Here is a 22,108-nt window from a genome sequence, read left to right on the forward strand (position 1 = left end):
TGACCGACTGTCAGAACTGAGATTATGTAAACCAAAACTTTTTCTTTCTGTGAGATTGTTCACCATAGTACCATGATTATTGCTGTTATATCTGCTTTGTATGAGTAAAACAGTCCGCTCTTGTGTGCTTTCTGGTAAATTGCATCATTTTCATTTTCTCCAGAGAAAACCAGAATCACCACATAGCTGCCCACATCTGTATCTGCCTAACTATTTCCTGTAATTTATTTGCAACGTGCTGCATGCTCCCTTCCTCTCTTCCAGGTGGCTGTGCTGTCAGTGAAAACTGATTCATCTATGTCCTCTGATACCTGATCAAATATATCATTAATCATGATTAGAAAGAGCAGTGGATTGATTAAATTACCCTGAGCTATTCCAGCCAAGTCCTTGATTTATGCTCATCTTTTTGAATTGATTTTTGTTTACAGCCAAACAGTGCAGCTTACTGTTTCTTTCCTTCCCTAAGCTTTAATTCTCAGCTACATTAGCATGGCAGAGCACACTTGGATTTTCCCAGAGGAAGTTATTTTGTGCCTTTGAGTGCTGCTTTACACATTTAAACTATGCTCATCTCCAAAATGTACTCATTTAACAGGTCAGTCTCATTTATTTTAGTTCTTTCTCTCTCTCATTTAGTTTTCCCTTAGTTTAGTTTTAGTTTCCCTTGTATCTTAACAAATTAATTAGCTAGCATTTCTACATTGTCTTTATCTGTAATTGTTTTTTTCCTTGACTTAAAAGTGAAAGGACCCCCCAAAATTAAAGCTGTATGCATATTGATATTATGTTTAGTTCACACAAACATATGTGTTGCCTGAAAATATAGAGACATTAATACTTTCTTTGAGGGGCGAGTGTACAGGTAGACCATGTGGTTCACGTCCAGGTCTCTGTAGTCACTGTCTCTCCAGTCTCTTGTAGTAAGAAAGTACTTTAAGTACTCAAATACAATATAAAAGATCTATACAAGTTCTTGTCCATTTCTTTTAGTAATTTCACTTTAATAACGAGAAATCCCAACTTTAATCTAATTCTAATATAATATATATCATTTCAGAATGAAAAAAGAAGCAAATTCAACAGCTGAGCAAACCATTGGCCGACAGGTTCATATCGTCTCTCGATTGCTTTTGCCTGGGCCGGCAGGGTGAAAGTTGAAGGGTCGTTCAAATCAGAAAACAGGAGACACGTGCGGATTCAAAAGCAGTAAGTTTAAAGACCTAAATTTGTACGGATGTGGATCGATGGTAATAATCAAGTAAATCAGACGTTCTAGGCTGATTTGTATGCGTGCAGGCGGCTAGCAGCACCGGAATTAGCCAATGTTAGCATCAATATATGCTGCGTAGCTAGCCGTTAGCGTTAAAGCATGTCAGTGTGTGTGTTTGTCAGATTGATGGGACTTCTACTGGTTTATCATTCTTATAAGTGATATTTTTCTTTATAAGTTAAAGTAACTCAGACAGATGGGCAAATAAACTCAGTACAACAAGTACTTTATAATATAAAACGACAGAATTCATAAAAACGATCAGTTCTAGATTATGAATTGATGAATTTTGTTTAAAACGGTAAAGAAAAATTAATCACTGCTGTAGAGACTTCTGGGGCTGCTTTTAAATAGTGCAAAGAAATATACTCACAGGCCACTTCACTAGGAACACCTTGCTAATATCGGATTTGATCCCCTTTTCCATCAGAGCTTCCTTAAATCTTCGTGGATTCATCTTGAAAACATTCCTCAGAGATTTTGATCCATGTTGACATAATAGTATTACACAGCAGCTGCAGATGTGTCAGGTGCATTTCCACACCATTATGTAAATCTCCTCTTCCACCACATCCCAAAGGGCACTATATTGAATTGAGATCTGATCACAGCAGTTCACAGCAGAAAATTGAGACTCATCAGACCAGCCAGCTTATTTCCAGTCTTTTTTTGTGTTCATAAGTAGTTAAATAGATATAAATAATCAATTGTTTGATCAATAAAGTAAAAAAAAAAAACAGCCTTGAATGTAGGGTTGTAAAGCAGATGTTAGACAGATGGGGAGCAGTCTGTAGTGAGTACAGAGAGTTTGCAATGATGGGGATAACTGATGTCTGATAATTTAGCTGAAGCCTAACACAACTGTTTTGCTGTTTGTTCATAGGTAAAACTCACAGTGTCATTACATATATATGTGTATATGTGTATATATACATACATTACAACATATGTCACAAATACTAAGACACACATTGGTGCTAAAATAAAGTCAAGCAGCCACTTCTATAGAACACCATATCCCCTCACTCTTCTACACTGTTTCCTGTTATTTAAGTAGGAGTAGTTCAGGGTATCGACAAATACGTATAAAAAGCTTCTAAGTTAAAATGATGTGGCTAACTGTGTCAGACACCTTGTTTAAACTCTGCGCCAAACTTAATTTCCTTGTCGAATGATGCCTCAGAGACTAAACTACGTCACGTGTAGAGTAATTCTTTTCATTTTATTACAACTATTTGGAGGATGCTAATAAACCAAAAAAATGGATAGAATAGTTTTTTCCCTTTTATATAAAAAACAGGATCTGAATATTACTTTATAACTGATAGACAGTTAAATACTTCTATAGCATCTATTTATAAAAATAAAATGAAGTAAAACTTCCAATTATTGTTGCATAATTGTCTGTGTCTTATATAATCTCAGCTAGCTGGTTTTATCATCACTAATGATTATCAGGACTATCCAGGTTTCCTCTTTCTTCTCCTCTGTGTAACCGCTCACTCCTTGTCTTCTTCCTGTCTTTCCAGAGCTTTTGCATCAGCAGCTGCAGCGATGGCTGCCATCTACTCGGGTATCCATCTGAAACTAAAGAGCCCACAGACTCCATGGGATAACAAGCTGAAGCTGGCACGTTTTGCCTGGATCTCTTCACAGTGCCTGCTGCCCAACAAAGAACAGGTAAAAGTGGAAGCTTGTGAATGTTTATTGCACAGTAATGATCCTTTTCTTTTTTGGCGTGTATTAAGCAGCGGCTAACCTAAATCTGTCTGTCTGTAGGTGCTGTTGGACTGGTGCACCCATGCCCTCTCACTCTACTACAGTAAAAAGGTGGAGTTTTCCCAGGATTTCTTGGAAGGCCTGTGGTGCTACCTTGATGATGTGCTTCACAGCCGGAAGCTCCAGTCTTTTCTCAAGCAGGGAAAAACCATCACTCTCAAGCTCAACATGGCACAGGTACTTCAGCAGTTAAATCAGAAATCAAGGCTGTGATATAACAGCACATGTGATCTCCTCTGACTCTATCTTGTGTCATTAGAAGATAGTAAGAGCATTTCCTGAACAGTTCTGGGTTAATACTACAGTTGTAGCATGAATTGATAAAGATGCAATTATACTAAAAGGTCCCGGAATAACTAACTTGACAAGTGGAAGTGTTACTTACAGCTTTTTCTCTTTGCTTCTAGCTGCTTGACCAGCTGCAGAAGTGCGCACACGTTGGCTCCAAGTCGTCGGGATGTGTGTCCTACATACTGAGCGTGTGTCAGTGCATTTTCTCTTCTCCTGTACTCTCATCTGTTTTTACATCTAAGTATGAACTTATGGTTGATCTGCTGGCCAAGCTTTGCTCGCTGGCCTGTCGTGAGCTACAGCAGCCATTGCCCATGGAGTACCTAAAGAAGGAGTCTGTCACAAGTCATGATGAACCGATGACCGAGTGTCTTCAGAGCGAACCTGCGACAAATATGGAGACTTCCCAGATGGACATGTTGAATGGCAGTCCGCTAGATCAGCCAGAGTCGGACGTTGACAAATCCTCTTCCAAGCCGAAGGAAAACCTCCGTTCAGCTAACCTATATGAGGTGTTGCTTCAGGTGCTGTCATCGTATTTGTCAGTGCAGCGACAACAAGCCAATCCTAGCAGGGTCTCTAGTATGGTGACAAACCACCTACTCCAACCCTTCGTCCTGCTCCGGCACCTGCTAACCTCGGGAGAATTTGCAGCGTGTCTCGCTCACCTGCGTCTCCGTCAACAGCTTTGTAGAGACATCCGCATGAAGATGGACTCCATCCTTCAGTTGGCACTCTTCCCCTCTGAGCACCTGAACTCATACAAGGAGGAGCTCCTTCCACCTAAAGAGGATTCTGGGAAACGTGGTTCAGGAGGGACAAAGGGGCCTTTCAAGCCTGTCAATGCTGTACTTTCCAAACTGAGCAACCGGGGTTACTGTGAGCCATCACTACATTACCCTGTGAAGTCCAGTGCTTTGTGTCTGTTGTTTAAGTTTTTTCTGGAAAAGTACGGGAAAGCGAAGGTAGAAGATGAGGAGGAGCAGAGGATGCTGTGTTTCTACTTTCTAAGCAGATTAGTCCCAACTTTAGATCTTCATCTTGGTGAGCAGAAGTCACCTCCAGCTTCCATGAGCTCCCCAGAGAACTGGAACCTGGCTCTGCTGGCTGTGGAGTCCCTGCTGAGCCAGGCGCTGTCGGCCGGTATTTATAATGTGGCCGCAGACAGGATACGACACAAAGACGTCCAGCTCAACTTTTACAGAGCCGTGGGACAAATGCTCTTCAACGAGGCCCAGCCAAGGTAAAGAGCAACTTCTCTGTAAAACATTTTTCATTCCAATAAAATTACAGAATAATTTTCTTTTCTTATACGATGGAAAAATTTCCCTTCTTGACTTTCAGCACTCCATCGTGGTACCGCTGTTTGAAAGTGCTTTTGAGTCTCAACCATCTGATTCTCGAGCCAGATCTGGACCAGCTTTTATCTTCAGCCTGGATTAATGCCGAATGCATGGAAGCACGAGTGCAACGCGCCAGACAGGTCTTCATTTATTCACTTCATTTAACTTTTTATATTTTACAAATTAAAAAAAAGACAATAAATCAATGTTTCTAATTACAAACTCAGTTCTTAAAAGTTGAGATGCTGTGATCTGCAAATCTCATAACCCCATATTTTATTTACAATAGAACACAGAAAACATATTAAATGTTTAAACTGAGAAGAAGTTAGATAGATAAAAGATAGGCCATGCTTCTCTCTCTCTCTTTTTTAGCCTTGCGTACAGAGATTTCTCTAGAATCTCTGAATCTTTTGATATTATGTATTGTAGATTATGAGATTAAAACTCTTTGCTTTTTTTTAATGTTTTAATAAGCTAATGTTTGTCATGACATGTGAAAATGTCTAAATTTAAACATTTGATATGTTTTTGTGTTTTTTCTGTGAGTGTGTTCTGTTTTAATTTACATTTTACACAGCACCACCAACTTTTTAAGAATTGAGTTTATTCATTTTAATATATGAATATTCTGATGGTGATGTTTTAATGAAACTTTACTTGCCAACAGCTCATGGTGTGCAGCCTCCTCCAAACCTACACTAAGCTCCGACAGCTGCCTCGTCTCTTCTCTGAGCTCATGTCCGTGATCTGCCAGCCTGCTCTGGATGACCTTCGACCTCCTCTTTTGCCTGAAAGCATCTCCACCTCTCTCAGGACCTGCCTTCTGGACACACCTCCATCCCAAGTTTTAGAGATCTCTTCATTGGTGATGGAGGCCATCAGGAAGTACATACTGCCTGACCTAGTGAAGGAGAAAACAGAGGGAGAACGAATGGAGACTGATGGAGAACACGAGGACCAAGAGAGAAAAGACGCTTCTCTCAAACTCCTCCCCCTCAGTCAGCTGCTTCATGCTATTTTATTCAATCTGAAGACTCTAGACAATGCCTCTCCTGTTCCCTTAGTGAGGCAAAGTCAGGACCTAATGAAGGGGTTTCAGAGCTTAATAAAGGAGTTACTACATGTGGTTTCAACAGAGAAGAAGAATAGAAATACAAGTTCAGTTCAGAAGGCCTCAAAGAAAGGCAGAAAAAGTCTGAACGTCAAAGAGAAACCTTCAGAGTCTAAAACTGGAGCACTGTGGGAGCAGAAGACCCTGGAGGCAGCTCTCCTGCTCAGATACACCTGGGTGGAGGTGGATACACTCTTCCACATGCACTGCTACAAATATACATCTCCTGATGAAGCTCCTTCTAGTTCTCCAATCTCTGACATAGAGAGTCTTTTATCAGGTGACATCTTACGTGCGTGTCACCGCCCGTCCCCCTCCTGCAGCCCAATGAGCTGCATGCTGCTCAAGCTCCTCACTTTACAGCAGATGAAGAAGATTTTGCTGGACGACGCCTTAATAGGCGAATCCAGCACTGCGGCACTTCTAAAAAGGTCAGCACAGTTTATTCTAGCTACACCTGAGCTGGAGGTGAGTCTGGATGGAGAGGAGGCGTGGGACGGGCAGATCAGCAGCGTGACCACCAGCTCCTACTTTGCAGCGCACTGGTATCTTGTTACGACCAACTTACCTTTGATCCTTTGCCACCTGAGCAGCGAAGACGTGCGCTGCATAGCTGACGTACTTATCAGTTCATTTCTGAACAGACGGACAGACGGATCTGAAGAATTGCCGCCCGGCTCTCTGACCGTCTCCCTCATATCTTCGCAGCTTCTTCAAAGCCCAATGCTTGCTGAGTTGCCTTCACTGTTCTCCGCCACAGTTTGGTCGCTCACACAAAGGATTATCTGTGTGCTCAGGACAGCACATACACCCAAGGTTTGTTCCACACTTCTGACATTTCAGGAAAGAGAGGCAGTCTCTTCACAGAGAGATGCCAGTCAGCCTCTGCCCACGCTGGTGAAGAAAGAGACTATAGTTGAGGATATTTTGACATCCTCTAAAACTGGAGAGACTTTTGTACTGCTGACTGAAACAGAAAGCAAGGAGCTGGTAGGCTTACTTCAAATCTTAACAATCCTACATCCAGATGGGATGAGCTCCGAGGATCTCTCCTGTGTGTTCCTCCTGCTTTTCTTTATGCTCACCTCCAGCTCCTGTAAGACAGAGCGGATGACAGAATCTGGAGGTGATGCTCTGTTCCTAGGAAAGCTGCTCGGGGTTCTCGCTCATCTCCTAGAGAGTAAAAATTTCCAAAGTGTTCTGAAGCTCATGCACGGTAGTACTCTGCTGCAGGCCGCTTTGTCGTCACTCCTGTGGCATAGCAGAAGTGCGAGAGCTCAAGCCACATGCAGCACTGATTGGTTGGATTTTATCAAAGCGGTGCAGGTCTTCATACAGACCTTAGTCAGTTTGATAATTATCAGAAACAGCAGTGTTCGACTCAACCTGGACCAGTTTGCTTCCTATCTTACTAGCGAGGAAGTGACAAGCAGACAAAATGCTGAATCCAGTTCAGGGGCTTCCTTGTCATCGGTTCATCTTTTGCTGGCATCTGTGACTTTTTTCTCCCAAGTAATGATCTCCAATTTGGGAAGAAGCAAGGCACTGGATCAGATTTTAACCCAAATACTTGCAAAAATAGCTGCTTCGCTGGTACCAGCTGTCGAGTCCGTCCTAAAGCCCCAAACTCTTAGTGAGGGGGGTGAACCAGCCTGCCAGCATCCTCGGTCAAGCTTTTCTAGTAGATGTTGTAACAGTCATGCTGCAGTCTGAGCTCTCCTCACTGTCAGTTGAGGATGAGAACAAGCACAATGGCACCAGGCTCACTCATATGAGCCTTTATCAGGGCTTCTGCCAGCAGGTCCTTAAAGAAATAAGCTCTGCCCCCAGGCCCATGGACTTCCTGGTTTCCTCTCTCCGCTTCCTGTCCTCCTTTTACCAAGCTGTGCAGATGGTGGAGGAAAAAAGACACAGAGGAGGAAGGAGAGATGAAGAAGGGAAGAAATGAGCTGGATGACCTTTACATTCAGATACTGCAGAATTTGCACAGGCTACTGACAGGTATATGCAACCATATTAAAAACAAACATCTCATTCACCTGTGCAATCAGTCAGTGTTGTCCTTTCAGTAATTACCTCTGCACATCGCACACATTGACACAGGAATACAACTAAGGGGAGTATGTCATGCCATCTGTTAAAGAAAATGAGCTTTTCTCTGTCGCACATACGACAATCAGATTCAACCCAACTAGTTAAATTTAAAGTTGTTTGAATTTGAATTCTGTTACAGAGGATTCTTGGGCTCCACTAGAGCAGCTTTACATGATGCTTAGTTCAACAACTTATCCCAACTTTCTTCTGATTGGCTGCTCCTTGCAAACAGAATTAAGAATATTTAATTAAGAATATCTGTTCTGGTTGACATCACACAGATCAAAAAGTAATAAAGTAATAAAAGAGAAAGGGTCATAAACCCCTTTTTATGAAAACAGTCTCCCTGTCGCCTTTGTCAATTTTAGTGGCAGTTCTCTAACGTTAGCGTCAGATCAGGCACACAGACATTTTGAAAACATTTCTGTTTGGATCAGTATATTTTATGTATACTTTATTGATCCCTGTGGGAAAATTCCTCTCTGCATTTAACCCGTTCACTCAGTGAAGCAAACATTGCTTGCATCCACCCTGTTATTGAATGGACTGATTTATTATTAATGCAGAACATTAATGATTCTGTATCCTTGCTAAAATCTCTTTCGATCTCTTTGATTTCAGCTCCCTGGCTGCCTTCCACTGATCTTAGTGAGCTGGAGCCGGCTGTGCAGGAGCTGTTGCGCCACTTGGTGGCGAAAAGTACAACAAGTCGATTTAATCTACTGCTGATGACGATCAGGGAAGGACTGGACATTAGCAAGCTGAGGGCAGGAAACTGCAGGGTGAGGCTGAGACTGAATTTCACTACAGTTTTCCTATTTCAGATTTCATGATCTTAAAAGCTGTAGAATCTGCACAATTTAGATTTTTCTGTGTTGTTATTACAATGTTTTAGATGAGAGGCGTTCTCTTTATCTTACCTGATAAATGGGAGGTTGTGATTTTGGTGCTTTTTTCCCAAGGTGAAGAAGAATGTTTAATACTCTGTGGTAACTGTTTTTTCAAACTCTTCTGTCTGTTTGCTGCTCTCCAGGAGGCGCTATCTGCAGTAATCACCATTAAGCTGCTGTCCTGTTGTCAGCTGCCTGAAACCTGCTCCAGAGCTCTGTGGCTCATTGCACCACAGATTATATCTGCTGTGGTGGTGAGAAAACCAAACACTCACACTCGAACACATACAGAGTTTAATGCAGTGAGAATACACACACACTAAAGCACCACTTTACTCCTGCACATATATACAGTACTTTAAGGTACATAAAAGGGGCCCCTTAAATGTACATTAAAGACAGTAAGAGAGACTGTAAGCAACTTGATATACTTGAACCTCTGGTAGGCTTATTAACTGTTGCCTGCAGCTGCCTTTTTCTCTACATTGCCAGTGTCAGTCGACTGGACTGCTTCTGGCGGCGCTCGGTGTTAGCTACCCGTCAGCTTTGTTTCCCAAGTGGTTTCCATGCGGGTCTCTTGAGGCGTGCAAGTCAAATGCTGCCTGGGTCTCTTATTGCCCCCACCTGCACCTGCAGAGATGCTGTGGTGGAAGCTGTAAACCAGCAGGAATATCAGTTGATTACATCATGGTGTTTATGCTCCAAAACATGTGCTTCTTCTGTTCTTTCTGTCTAATCTCAATCATATTTAAAGTTTGTCCGCATCCCCTGTATGTATGCACATTTTTTAAAAGTTCAATAGCATGCTGGATTGAACTGTTTTAAATTATTATGATTTTTTTCCCCTAATTTTAACGGCATACTTTGGGTTACTGCGGTAATTTTTAAAATTGGTATTAAAATCTTTGCCAGACCACCAAAATGTCCCAGATCATCATGTAGAGAGTGAGGACAGGGTTTTAGAAACAAAATGCATTTCACACTCGTAGTTTCATTGCCTGCCTGTCAGGAGGAGCTGCTCTCCAAGCTAAAAGAATATAAAACATTTTGTGTTATTGCGGGTCTGCTGTGTGTCATTGTTCAGTTGTTTGTTTCACGAAAAAAGACGGTTAAATCAGTTTGCACACCTGGTGTGAAATCACTGGATTGATGACAAACGGGGTTATGGGTGTGGGGCACGCCTCAAAATGAAGCCAGCTTTGTTTTGAGGCCAGAGTCAGAAACTGTGACTGGAAAATGAACTGGCTTCAAACTACAAGTTAAATTTTTTATTATTTAGGTAAAAGCCATTAAACTAGAATAATCAGTATATCATTCACATTATAGTGAAGACAAGCAGGTACTGGGCCATGATGATGAGACGTGACAGTCCGATCTCCGGCTCATCATCTGTGATGATGTTAGTGACCATGTGCTGGAAGTACATGGGACTTTTTTATTCTTTTATTCAATAAAAATGCCTGTAATTTTTTAATGCTTGACAGCCACCAACGCCTAAAGACAGCCACAGTCTTTTGTTCATCTTCTTTGTAATTTCCACTTGTGCTCTTTTGGCCTTTTCATCAAGACCCCCACTCACTCACACAGAGTGCTCTGATAGACACACATCCCCTCACTCATGCTTGTGTTATCGGTCAAATCTGTAATTTTAGATACGTGAGAGAGAGCCTGTTCAAAAGCATAAAATCTTCTAATTAAATTCTTCTTTTAAGAGAAGAGGGAGAACTTTTATTAAAATCTTTCTTTCTTCAACTCTTTAATGGTGGTTGCTTGTCACGATTTCTCTGTGGAAATACACAAAATACTTTAATTGTTATACCTTTGTTTACATTTATTTAGAACAGTATTACAATGCTTAACAAATGTATTAGACCAACTGTTAAAAACATAGGAAACACAAATATTTTAGAAATCTCAAAATTATATTATTTATTCAGCAAACAGCAAACTTATTTTACAATTTTATACCCAAATTTGAGCCGACACACTGGATTTCTTTCAGAAGTCAGAAATGAATCAAGCATAAGCACTTAAACCATAAGCACTCCAGTGTGTCCTGGGGCCTCCAGCTGGTACGAGGTACCTCATCCAGGTACCCATCCTCTCCATGCTGAAGTGTCCTTGGTATAGAGAGTGAATGTGGATGTGTATGTGTGTGGTAGGTAGAAAGCTCTTAATGTCATACAATAAAGTGCTGTGTAACTCTGTGTGAATGTAGGCTTGTAAAAATATTCTCCTTCTTAAACCAATTCCCAGAACCCACCAGTAAGGCGTGCACTGAGTCGTTTCTACAGTTATGTAATCACCGTTAGTCACCTATAACCACGTGATCAAAATCTTACTGCATGAATAGTTCATGAGGTCATCCATCTCTCCAGCCTCATCTCCAGCTCTACCTGTCTCCACGGTGGACTGTGTTTTTTGCACGAGCTGACACAATAAATCAGTCAACAAATGCAAACTGCTGTCCTTGCTAGAAGGCGGGGGGGGGGGGGGATTTACTGTGGCCGTGGCCTCTGCTCTCTTAAAAATCATCCTCAGTACTCCTAATGGTTTAAGGGCTTTTCTGGGTGTTTGAGATGTTTTGTAAATAGCTGTTATTTTTGCAGGGTTTAGTTCAAACTTTCAGTTCTTAGAAAACATATTGACACTTGGAATTTCATTTCTGGGAGCTACTCCGAGCCAAGTACTTGGAAGCGTTGTGAATGCGGACTCTGTTGCTTTGCATGCTGGCTCATTGTCACTGACTTGATTTAATGGGATCTTAAAATACGATGAACAGGTCCATTGTTAATGTTGTTAGGCACACCTGTGCTGCTGTGGGAAGTCATGTCTGCTGTGAAACAGCCTTTTGTTGTCAGTTTTGTTAAATATGTATTTTGGTATTCATTACATCCAGAAAGCTTTAAAAAAAGATGAGTTGTGAAGGAAATACCTTTAATGTTTGGAAGGCTCGGATTTTTGTAGCTTCTTGCTCTCATTGTTTGTACATGTTCATCTATCTAACCTTTACTGTGTCTTTGTCTTTCTGTGTTACAGTTCTTAGTGAGATTATCCAGTCAGGACGTCTCGCTGACCCTTCCCTTTACCATTCCCATGATAACGTCGATGACATCACTGCTCCGACAGGGGGAGGGGCAAATCACCAGCCCTCATCATGTGACTTTGATTCTTGGAGCGCTCCAGTCAGTCCCCCTTGACCACATGACCCCAGCAGTCTATCATTCAGCTTTCTTGGCTGTTCATGAGGCGCTGTTCGCCATCATCCAGTGTCATCCTCAGGTATGAAGGAACAGGTGAAAGAAGTGGTGCAGGGGTGTGAAACATGCAGTGTGTAAGAGGGTCCAGTCTGGCACAGGGGATTGCTTTTTAATAAGTGAGAACTTATTCAGTTAAATTATAGAAAATGTGTGGCACTGCTGCTTAGCTCTAAATTAGTTGATATGTGAAGGTGTTGTGTGTTTAAATAGACACTGCAAATTGTAATGCACATGACAGTGGCTTTGGAAATGTGGAAAAAGTATATTCTTTAAACTGCACTTGCCTAGAGTTCCTGTACAGGCGTGCCGAGAGCTTTGTTCACATTGTGCAAATCTCTAGTTGCATCCAAGCAGCAGAGGGTTTCCACTTTGCTGGCCTCGGGATCATATTGCTGCTGTATGCAGATGACATGGTTCTTCTAGGCTCCTTCAGTGTGCATTAAGGCAGTTTGCAGCAGAGTGTGAAGTGACTGGGACGAGAATCAGCACCAATCTGAGACCATAGTTGTCAGCTGTAAAAGGGTGGAGTGCTCACTCTGGGTCAGGGGAGGGTAGAATGGAGCAGGAAATTGATGGATGGATTGGCACCAGTGATACTGACGCTGTGCTGATCTGTTAGGGACTGGAGACCCCAGGATGTCATGATGGGCTTGGGAACATCTCGGTGTCCTGGACAGAGACATGCGAACAGTAATGAAAGTTTCTCTGAAATGTCTTAAAGGGAGTTTTCAAATTACGAACAAACTTTCTCTTTGACTTAAGGATGAGCTGATTAGATTTCAGTGTCCAAAGTTCAGGATCAGTTTAACCTGTCACAAGACATTTTTAGTCTTGACTCAAGAGTTTATGTGCTCCTGGTGTTTTATGCAAAAAGATGAGCAGTTAATTAATTTACTGCAGAAACACAGATCGTTTTCAGCCATAACTCAGCAGCAGGTAAGGTTTATGTAAACTGCAGCTTGACTCCAAACACAAAATGATCTTCTTGATGTGAGGCCACACTTTCCTGCTGATCTACTTTAGTACCGACAACAAGATCAAAATGTCACACTGCTCTGATATCAAATAAGACTTTATTTCAAGGTTTACTGTTTAGGTGAAAAAACAGCTATTCATTCTATAAAGGATTCCACTGGGAACATTACTCATGATCCACAACAAATAAATAAATCTTTTAAAGACTTTTATGAAGCTTTATACTCATCACAGATTAATCCCTCCGACGCTGATATTTCAGAATTTCTTAACAATATAAATCTACTGAAACTAAATGACGAACAGATTGCGGCTCTGGATTCACCTCTTTCAATATCTGAATTCCACGAAGCTCTACAGCATCTCCCAAACAATAAAGTGCCAGCGCCAGAAGGTTTTCCAGTTCTACAAAGACTTATGGCCTAAGGTAGCGCCTACTTTTTGAGAACGGTCACTAAATTTTGAACAGTCAGACTCTGTCTCCAAACATGAACTCTGCCATCATTGGCCTACTTCACAAACCAGGCAAGGATCCTGTGTACCCATCCAGCTACCGCCCAGTTTCACTCGTAAATCTAGACCTTAAAATACTTTGCAAACTCCTTGTCACCACATTCATAATGCATTCTGACCAAACAGGTTTTTATTTGGCTTTGCTGGCTGTCCGCCCCCCTTTTAATTACAGTCTAGTCATTACAGTTCACAACATATCACCACACACAGGGCCTTGGGGGGCGGGTATGTTACCCGGAGGCTGCTGGGTGGGGCTGCTTCCCCTCAATTTTATCTGGGGGTCGGGGCAGCATCTGCTCGCTTACATTATTATTACAAAAAGCCGAATGAGCAGTTTAATTCTCATAGATAATTTTCTACAAAATGCTTTTGTACAGCTAAAGAACATTAAAAAAAGTACTTTTTTAAAAGCTGCTCCTGCACTCTGCCCCCGACTTATGAAATCAGACTACACACTTGTATAATGAAGGTCTCTGTAGGTCAAGGCTGCGGGTTTGAATCCTTGATTTGAAGAAAATGTGGTATGTGGTGCTGCTGAGCTCACAGGATGCCTCGAAGGAATTCCGCTTTCAACAAAAGGATATTGCAGCTCACCAGCTGCATGGAAAACATCATGATGTCTACTTTTTCTGCCTTGTACTGGGAGTGTTCACTTTGCACCCAAAAGGTCGTAAAAATGAATTTTATTTTATCCTGAAGAAATGGAGCCATCTACATCCCGGCCCACGCGCTTCATTCTGCTCCGGCGTTGTTAATGCGATAATTTTTCAGTTTTCCTGAATCTAAAATGTTGACAGTTTGTTGTTCAGTAACAGCGACAAAGCCGGGCTGAAATGGGGGAGCTGTGTTAAATAAAGCCAGCCATGAACGAGCTAAGTGATATCAGATGTTTGCAAGGACAAAAGACGACTAAGAGAAGGGGGAAGAGGGGAGGAAAAAGGAGGCAGTGAAGGAAAGCAGAGTGAGAAAGAGATGGGAGTAAAAGATAAGCGATAAAGAGATTAAAGGATAAAACAGGAGATGGAGAACCTGATACATGAGGGAAGTTTCAAGACAAAATAGAAAAGAGGGTTGTGTGAGGGAGGAGGCTCAGCAAGGAGAGGTAGGGGAGCTGGCAGGCCGGGTAGGTTGGCATGGAGCAGGTTTAAGTTGATGGAAACCGTTGCTGAGCTCCAACCAGAGCTGGTGACATCATCCCTTCCTCATTTATATTCTTCCCGTCTCTCCTTCCCTGCCTCAGTCTCCCCGAGGAGAGCAAGGTACAGACAAAAATGCATATGTAGCTCTCGCGGGAATCCAACTTTTACCTCAGTCATTTTGCGAGCTGTAAGTTTATGGCTGCTCCGTTACGACTCGAGCTGTGAAAGCGATGTAACAGATGGATCTGTCAGGACTGCTTAGTCCTTTTTTTTTTTTTAAACCTCTTGGATTCAGTTCTCTGGTCTCTGTTTATCAGATCCTAAAAACATGTAACATTCGTCCTCCACACATATGATAGTAATTCATGAGTGTAGTTCGGGTTGAGCACAATTCATGTTAATGCCAGCTGTATTAGTGGTGTGAATGGAATGTAATATAATCCAAAGTCAGGTGCAAATCCTCAAGAATAAATCTAATGACTCCTCTGTGAATTTAAGAGTCTACAAACAGTTTTCTGCCAGGATCTATTACTTTTCAGCAATTGCAGTATAACAGTGTTTTATCATGCAGAAGTATGACCTATTAAGATATATATTTATATATGTTACTGACTGTTTACTTTTTGTTTGTGTTTCCAGGCGATGTTAAATGCAGCTTCCTCGTTCTTAAATGTCTTCTACCGTCTAGTGGCTTCTATTGTGCAGGAAGGTCGGCAAAGAGGAGACGGTGACGCAGGTAACATTAACATTCACTAATGTGGCCAAACCAGCTCAGTCAGGGTGTTAGGACTGCACAGTGTAAAGTTGTAGGTGAAAGACATAACAGGAAACGTTATCACGTCTTCAAGGCCCAGAAAAACAGTCTGCTTTACTCTGATGAAGGGGACGGGTCAGTGATGTACTAGCGTTCACTGTTCACTACAGATGTGGCTTGTGTTTTGTTACCGTCCTCCCAACGAAAAATAACACTGCAGATTACTGAAGAATAATAAATTGCATTGTGTAATCTGGAGCTGACAGGAACTTTGTGTCATGCCCACACATGTTTCAACACTTCTGGCAGTAGCCTCCCAGAAGTAGAGAAGGTTACAGGCTCGTTTCTCATTTTAAATCCACTGTAAATTTAAGACCTCTGTTTGCAGTAACCTCTTACTTAGTCACCATAGGAACAATTCTCTGTACCAATAAGAGTGCTGTATGAGCACTCTGTGGTTTAGCTTTAAATATTCAGCTGTCTTAATGCTGCAATCACACCATGATGTTTCTTTTTTTTTAAATCTAGTGCTCATCGATATTGTCCTCAGGCTCTTGTATCTCTAGAAATAAACATGTATGATTGATTAATGCTTCACTGTGAAATTAAAGAAATGGAAAAAAGGCTGAAGCACAGACTGTATATAAGAACTGGACATTTCTAGGGATGTACCTATCCAGCTTCTTTCAGTGTGATACAACAATATACTAATCAGAGATTTTAAGAGGACACTTCAATTGGGTAACATAAACTATTGTGAATCTATTTCCCTGCATTGGTGGCAGACAACTCCCCAAAAAAGGCTTCCGTGTGCGCACAAGTTGATGATCAAGTGTTTCCCTTAATGATTTTAGCTGTGTGAATGAAACTGAACAGAATAACAGAATAGAAAAGCACATAGATTGGCTTGTTGTCACCTTGTTTCTAAAGTTTAAGGTGCGGGTACACCACCGCATTGGCTGCTTTGTGTGCTGTGCAACATCATCGCACAGTCACTTCTATTTACGCCGCTGTTAGCTCACAGGAAGTCGCTGCAACATCCTCTGTATAATTTGTCACTCTCTGGGCTTCTGCACTGTTACATCATAAAACAGTAGGAAAAAACAGCACAGTCGAACGCTCGTGTCTTCAACCATAATATGCCAAGTTACAGAAATTGAGAGGTGCACGATCGGCCACCAAAACAACGGCCCACATCAGCAAAATATGACGGCATTTTCGACGTGCTCCCAAATGTCCCTTTGGCTTTTTTGCTCTGTGACCTCATTAAACATTTTCATTATGAGATTATTGAGTTTTGTAAGTGCAAAGTGGTGCTTGTTTTGCAAATTATGGCCCCAGTTAGAGTGAACATGGAGGATAAAGTACTGTATGTCCCTCAATCATCAAATCTGCCTCAAGATACCAACAAGGCAATGCTCTTAAAAGATCACCTAGAAGCTAAAACAGCTCAATTTGCTTGTGACACGAGCCATTAGTAATGTCCATCTTTTATATACAGTTCATGGATTTGCAGCTTTGTATCTCCAGCTTTCATTGAAAACATCCGGCAGCCGGTCAATGCAGTATTACACTCCAGTTTATCTATTGATCATTAGCTTTGTTTGGGTAACGTAAAATAAGAATCTTGTAAAGTAAAGAATATCTTTAGTTTCCACATATGAACATCTGAATAACATGAACACCTTTCTCTGTTTTCTGAAGGTCCAGACAGTGATGTGTATTTCCAGTGCTCCAGGCTGGTAGAGAGGATGTACTCTCACATTGCTGCAACCGCGGAGAGCTTCACCGCGCTCTCAGCCTTCATGGTGGCTCAGTACGTCACAGAGCTGCAGAAGGTACACACGCACACACACACACAGTATGAATGTTCTCTGTGTCTTGATTTGCTAATATTTGCACTGGAAACTTATTCTTTCTGATGGTTTTTACAATTTGGTGACTGAGCAATGAAATGCCAGACACACACACACACACACACACACACACACACACAGAGTCATAGTATTATAGAAAGCCAAGACAGTTCCTCATCTGAACCCATCTGTCATCCCCTGTGATTTTCTACAGCTGTGAGTGACACACACAGACATTGATGTATGGAAGAGGCAGCAGGATCTCAGATGATCCTTTGATCCAGCCCAGTTTGTCTGGTAGCCGTTGAGCTGAGCGATGGAGACGCTGACGCTCAGAAGCAGTGATTTCCATTGGCCAAACTGTAGATGTTCACAAATCTCAGTGAACAGGTCCAGGATTACTGTAACTCTGAGTGCTGGAGTGAAGCTCCCTCAGTACAGTGAGTCACGTCTGGCTCCTGAGAGCGGCTGCTCTCAGCTGCCAGACTGTATTTAACATGACGCCAGCCTGACTCAGCAGTTTCCAGTCGAGTCGCATACTGGGAAAAAGAAAATGAGCAAACCGTCGGGCAGACAGACAGACAGAAATAGTGTGGAAGTCATATTTGGGATTCTTTGTACTCCGTAAATCATCTAATAATCCTAAAATTGGACTTATGGGAATAGTTTAAAGACTCTGTGCTCTTTGTAATTTAGCTGCCTCTGTCAGAGCTTCTCCTCGTGGCTCTTAGAAGCAAACCTCCTGTGCAGCACCAAAGCAACATTTTATCAACAGTTTATTAAATTAAATCACCGAACATGGAGTTGTTATGAGTGGGAAAGCTATGATTTCATATCACCCTGTAAATATGCTTTTTAATACTAAGCATTTTAATATGGGAATCTTTGGGGATTGACTCGCTTTTGCAGAAAGCCTCAAGTGACACCTGGAGGAACTGCAGTTTTGACCGCTTTTCGGGTTTCCCCTCCGTTAGGACCAGTGAAGATCGAGACAGTATTTTCACAAATGTGCAATCCACTGTGAGACTACTCGTCGGTGTGCAAAGTGCTGAATTGAAGCCCTGAGCAAAGCTCCAAACCGCACGTGATGAGCAAAGGGGCGATTTGATAGTGACTTATGAGTCACAGGGTAGACTGATCTAGGTTTAGACAGATATTTGCATGTGTGTGTGAATGCGTGAAATCTGGTCACAAGGAGCATGATTTTGGTGATTTTCTGCTTTGTGGTTTCTGTTTGTTTGCCATGCTTTTATGTAGAGTTATATGATGAGCAGGATTTGGTTGCCAGTAAACAGTCCTGTACTGAGGCCAAAAGAGGCAGTTTGTTTGCCAAAATGCAATCTCAAAACCATCGGTTGTTTTGTGCAGTTGTCACTCTGCATGTAGTCGTTAACACTTTTGTCTTATACATGAAAGATCCCCGGTTTGAGGCTGGGAGCACACACACACACCTAGCCATCAGCTGGACTGTGTCAGCAAGTAAAATAAAACATGTAAACAAAAAGCCGAAAGTACCCAAAAAAATTAGTATTTTGAAACCAGAAACAGAACAGGAAATCCTATCCTGTCATCACCTGAAAAATAAACACATGTTGGGTTTTATTCTGTTACTCTTGACCATAAAAAATTAAATATAGTCTGATTACTTTCCCTTAGACGTATCTTACATTTGAGCTCTTTTTTTTTTCTTTCTTTTTTTTGCAGACAAAGGAGTCGCTCCCTGCTGATCATTAACTTTAAAAAAGGTTTTAGGCAGTTTAACATTAACTTTAGTTTTCAGAATTGATAACTACAACCATCTTTTATATACAGTTCATGGAGCTCTCACTTCAGAACTAGAAATGTTTTCTTTTTTACCCAAAGTAAAACTCAACCACTGACTGATGGAGATTTGGACATTTGGACATTTTTTAGATATACTTTTACACATGCATTGGGACTTTTGTTTCCTTGTGTGTGTACAATTAGTACCACACTGCTTTAAAATAAAATAAAATGGGAACAATCTTATTTAATTTTAGTTAAAATGGCTCAGGAGTGCAGTTGCATCTCCGTATGTGCAGCAGCAGACCAGATTGGCAGCACTCTGTGTGTTGAATGAGTGTCACTGTGCTAAACTATGCAAATGTAAAAGAAAAGGTAATCGAGCAAATACAAGTAGCCCTGTAGTGCTTTATAAGTAAACCCTGAATGTAAATATAAAAAACGGAAATAGACGAGTGCTTTACATAGCTTTGGTTATCATCATGTTAATTTTCTGCCTCTTCCGTCTCAGTTTCTTATTTTTCTGCACACAAAGCAGTTACTATGTGCTCCTGACTGCTTTGTTTGCAGAAATCCCCATGGTGGGTTGTTTCCTTCATGTGTGAAGCCTATCATTATGTGACTCAGGTTTTATCTAATCGTTAAACAGGTACAGTCAGCAGCACCTCCTCGCTCATTGTCAGAGGTCTGTAGACTGCGGTCACCACTGATAGCATCAGGTCATGGTGTGTTACACCTGTGCGTCTGTGGCGGTGTAGTGTAACAGAGATGAATAACCAGACGATATTGAATATCCACTTGGCTCGTTCTGCCGGGTCCACTGAGCACAATCATTGTTGTTTGACTATTTTACATGTTATTGGAGTAAGACGGCTCCACCCGCCGTTGGCTGAACACGTTGCTCTGCTCCTGTCACTCAGGTGCAGATGAAGCGTGTACGACCTTCCTATTTTCGGAGAACTAAAAAATCCTCTGCAGCAGTGTGGCGCCACGTATACTAGATCCCCCGGGCAAAACCCTGTACTGAATTTCATATGTAAACTACAGCGTGGGATTAAAAATACTACTTTTTACATTTTTAGTTCATTTTGGAGCAACAGTGACACAAACGGCTGATTATTACTATAAAATCTGCTGTCATGAGGTGTCAAACTGCAAATTAATGTAGATCATGTTGATTTTTTATGTTGTGATGTTTAGCGATCCTGTTTGAGAAACTCTTTTTGGGATGCCCCTGGAAGTTTGAATCTAGGTTTGTGGACCGTTGCTATGGACCACTCTGTATTTAGATATTTTCTGGGTTTCTGGGGAATTAATTGATCTTCATTGTTGAGTTTTTGTAGTCCTACTCTGAGCATTTGCAGTAATATAGTTTTTGTCAGTATAAATGATGATATCTGTCCTTTGATGTCTCTCTAATTGAAACTTACGGCTAAACTAAAGACTTAAATGTGTATTTAACTGTTTGGCGCATAATTTCCAGGTTGAAATGTTGGCGTCGGGTTGATGGATATTGCAGCATACAGTATCAAATTTCTGTGCAAATTTGACCTTGTTAAGTGCAAAACAGCGAAGAAGAGATGTGTGTACACAGGATCATCATTTCGCTGGAACACAGATGTGATTTATGAAATGAGCAAATGTTGTCTGACCTCAGATTCATATAAATTCTTCTTTTATCTCTTATTGTCTCTGCTGTCTTGTCCTCTTTCATAAATGACCTCTCCAGGTTACTCTGCGACCAGACGTGAAGCTGCATCTTACTGAGGGCATCTATCTGATACTGGACCTGTGCAAGGAGCAGGATATCAAGTTTCTGAGGGCAGGACTGCCGATGGGAGTCAGAGAGGTCTTCAACGAGCTGTACGGCAGCTACACCCACTATCACAAAGCACAGAGGCAAGGAGAGGAAAAGTACACTGTTTAACTGCCGAAACCGCCTTTGGTTTCAGTTTAGGTTTCAGTTTAATTAAACAAAAGTAGATTTTCTGCTTATGTTTGATTATCTTTTAAGTAGAAAATCAGTTTTGGATACCATATGATGTCACTGTTGATGTTCTTGCTCATTGGAGTTTATTGTAAAATTAAGACAGTGGATTTTGTACCTAAGACAATAAATATATGATTTATGCAATTTTGTTAAATGTTGTGAGGAGTCCTATCTTCATATCCAAGACAAAATACACTCACTGTCCACTTTATTAGATACACCTACACTAATCTAGTCAAGCAATCACATGACAGCAGTTCAATACATTTAGGCATGTAGACATGGTCAAGACGAGTTGCTGAAGCTCAAGCCCAACATCAGAATGGGGAAGAAAACTGATTTAAGTGACTTTGAATGTGGCACGGTTGTTGGTCTGAGTCTATCAGAAGATGCTGATCTACTGGGATTTTCCCACACTGGCTTCTCCAGAGAAACAGAGAAAGAGAAAATATCCAGTTAGCAGCAGTTCTCTCAATGAAAATGCTTTGTTGATGTCAGAAGTGACAGAAGAATTGCTAGAATGCTTGAATTAATAACCACTTAATACAATCCAGAAGAATATCTCTGAACCACACTCCAGCACCGCTTGTCAAACCTTAAAGCCTGGATGGGCTACAGCAGCAGCACAACACTCTGGGTGCCACTCCTGCCATCTAAGAAGAAGGAAACTAAGCCTACAGTTCACTCACGCTCACAAAACTTGGACTTAAATTGACCTTCATTACCTTTAATTCACTTGATGAAGTTAGATTGGATTAAAATGCAATTTATGCAAGACTGTGTGGAGTTTATCTGTTTAAAACATGTTTTCCTCCTACACAGCTGTCCTTCATTTAGGTGTGCAGAGATATTAAACCTGTTGAAAATAGAAGTTTGGAAAAAGGTTGTCTGGTTTCATGAGTTTCGATTTCTGGTGCAAAATTTGGCAGAAAGCTGGCATAAACAGCATGAATCCATCCCGCCTTGTATCGGTGGATCACTCTGATGGTGGTGTAATGGTGTAGGGATATTTTTTTGCCACACTTTGGTCCCCTTAATACCAACTGAGCATCATTTAATTATTATATCCAGTA

At 41.4% G+C, this 22,108-nt stretch overlaps 1 protein-coding gene across 1 annotated transcript; it reads left to right on the top strand.

Annotated features, from left to right (window-relative positions):
• The first annotated feature begins 1,060 nt into the window (after window positions 1–1,060).
• Window positions 1,061–21,189, top strand: urb2 (URB2 ribosome biogenesis homolog). Its single transcript, XM_019359547.2, has 14 exons — window positions 1,061–1,209; window positions 2,803–2,953; window positions 3,053–3,229; window positions 3,460–4,586; window positions 4,688–4,826; window positions 5,357–7,407; window positions 7,439–7,694; window positions 7,735–7,801; window positions 8,516–8,676; window positions 8,928–9,038; window positions 11,824–12,066; window positions 15,311–15,407; window positions 17,130–17,263; window positions 20,775–21,189. The coding sequence occupies exons 2-14, from the start codon at window positions 2,828–2,830 to the stop codon at window positions 20,970–20,972; spliced, it is 4,887 nt and encodes a 1,628-aa protein (XP_019215092.1). The 5' UTR covers window positions 1,061–1,209; window positions 2,803–2,827; the 3' UTR covers window positions 20,973–21,189.
• Window positions 21,190–22,108: the final 919 nt, after the last annotated feature.

This window comes from Oreochromis niloticus, linkage group LG1 (assembly GCF_001858045.2).
Source record: "Oreochromis niloticus isolate F11D_XX linkage group LG1, O_niloticus_UMD_NMBU, whole genome shotgun sequence".
Lineage (NCBI taxonomy): Eukaryota > Metazoa > Chordata > Actinopteri > Cichliformes > Cichlidae > Oreochromis > Oreochromis niloticus.

Excerpts from the sequence above, each read along its gene's own strand:
- urb2 (XM_019359547.2), top strand. The coding sequence starts at position 2,828 with ATGGCTGCCATCTACTCGGGTATCCATCTGAAACTAAAGAGCCCACAG. Across the intron at positions 7,695-7,734 it reads TTTACCAAGCTGTGCAGATG|AAGGGAAGAAATGAGCTGGA; the intron begins GTGGAGGAAAAA and ends GGAGAGATGAAG. Across the intron at positions 7,802-8,515 it reads TTTGCACAGGCTACTGACAG|CTCCCTGGCTGCCTTCCACT; the intron begins GTATATGCAACC and ends CTTTGATTTCAG.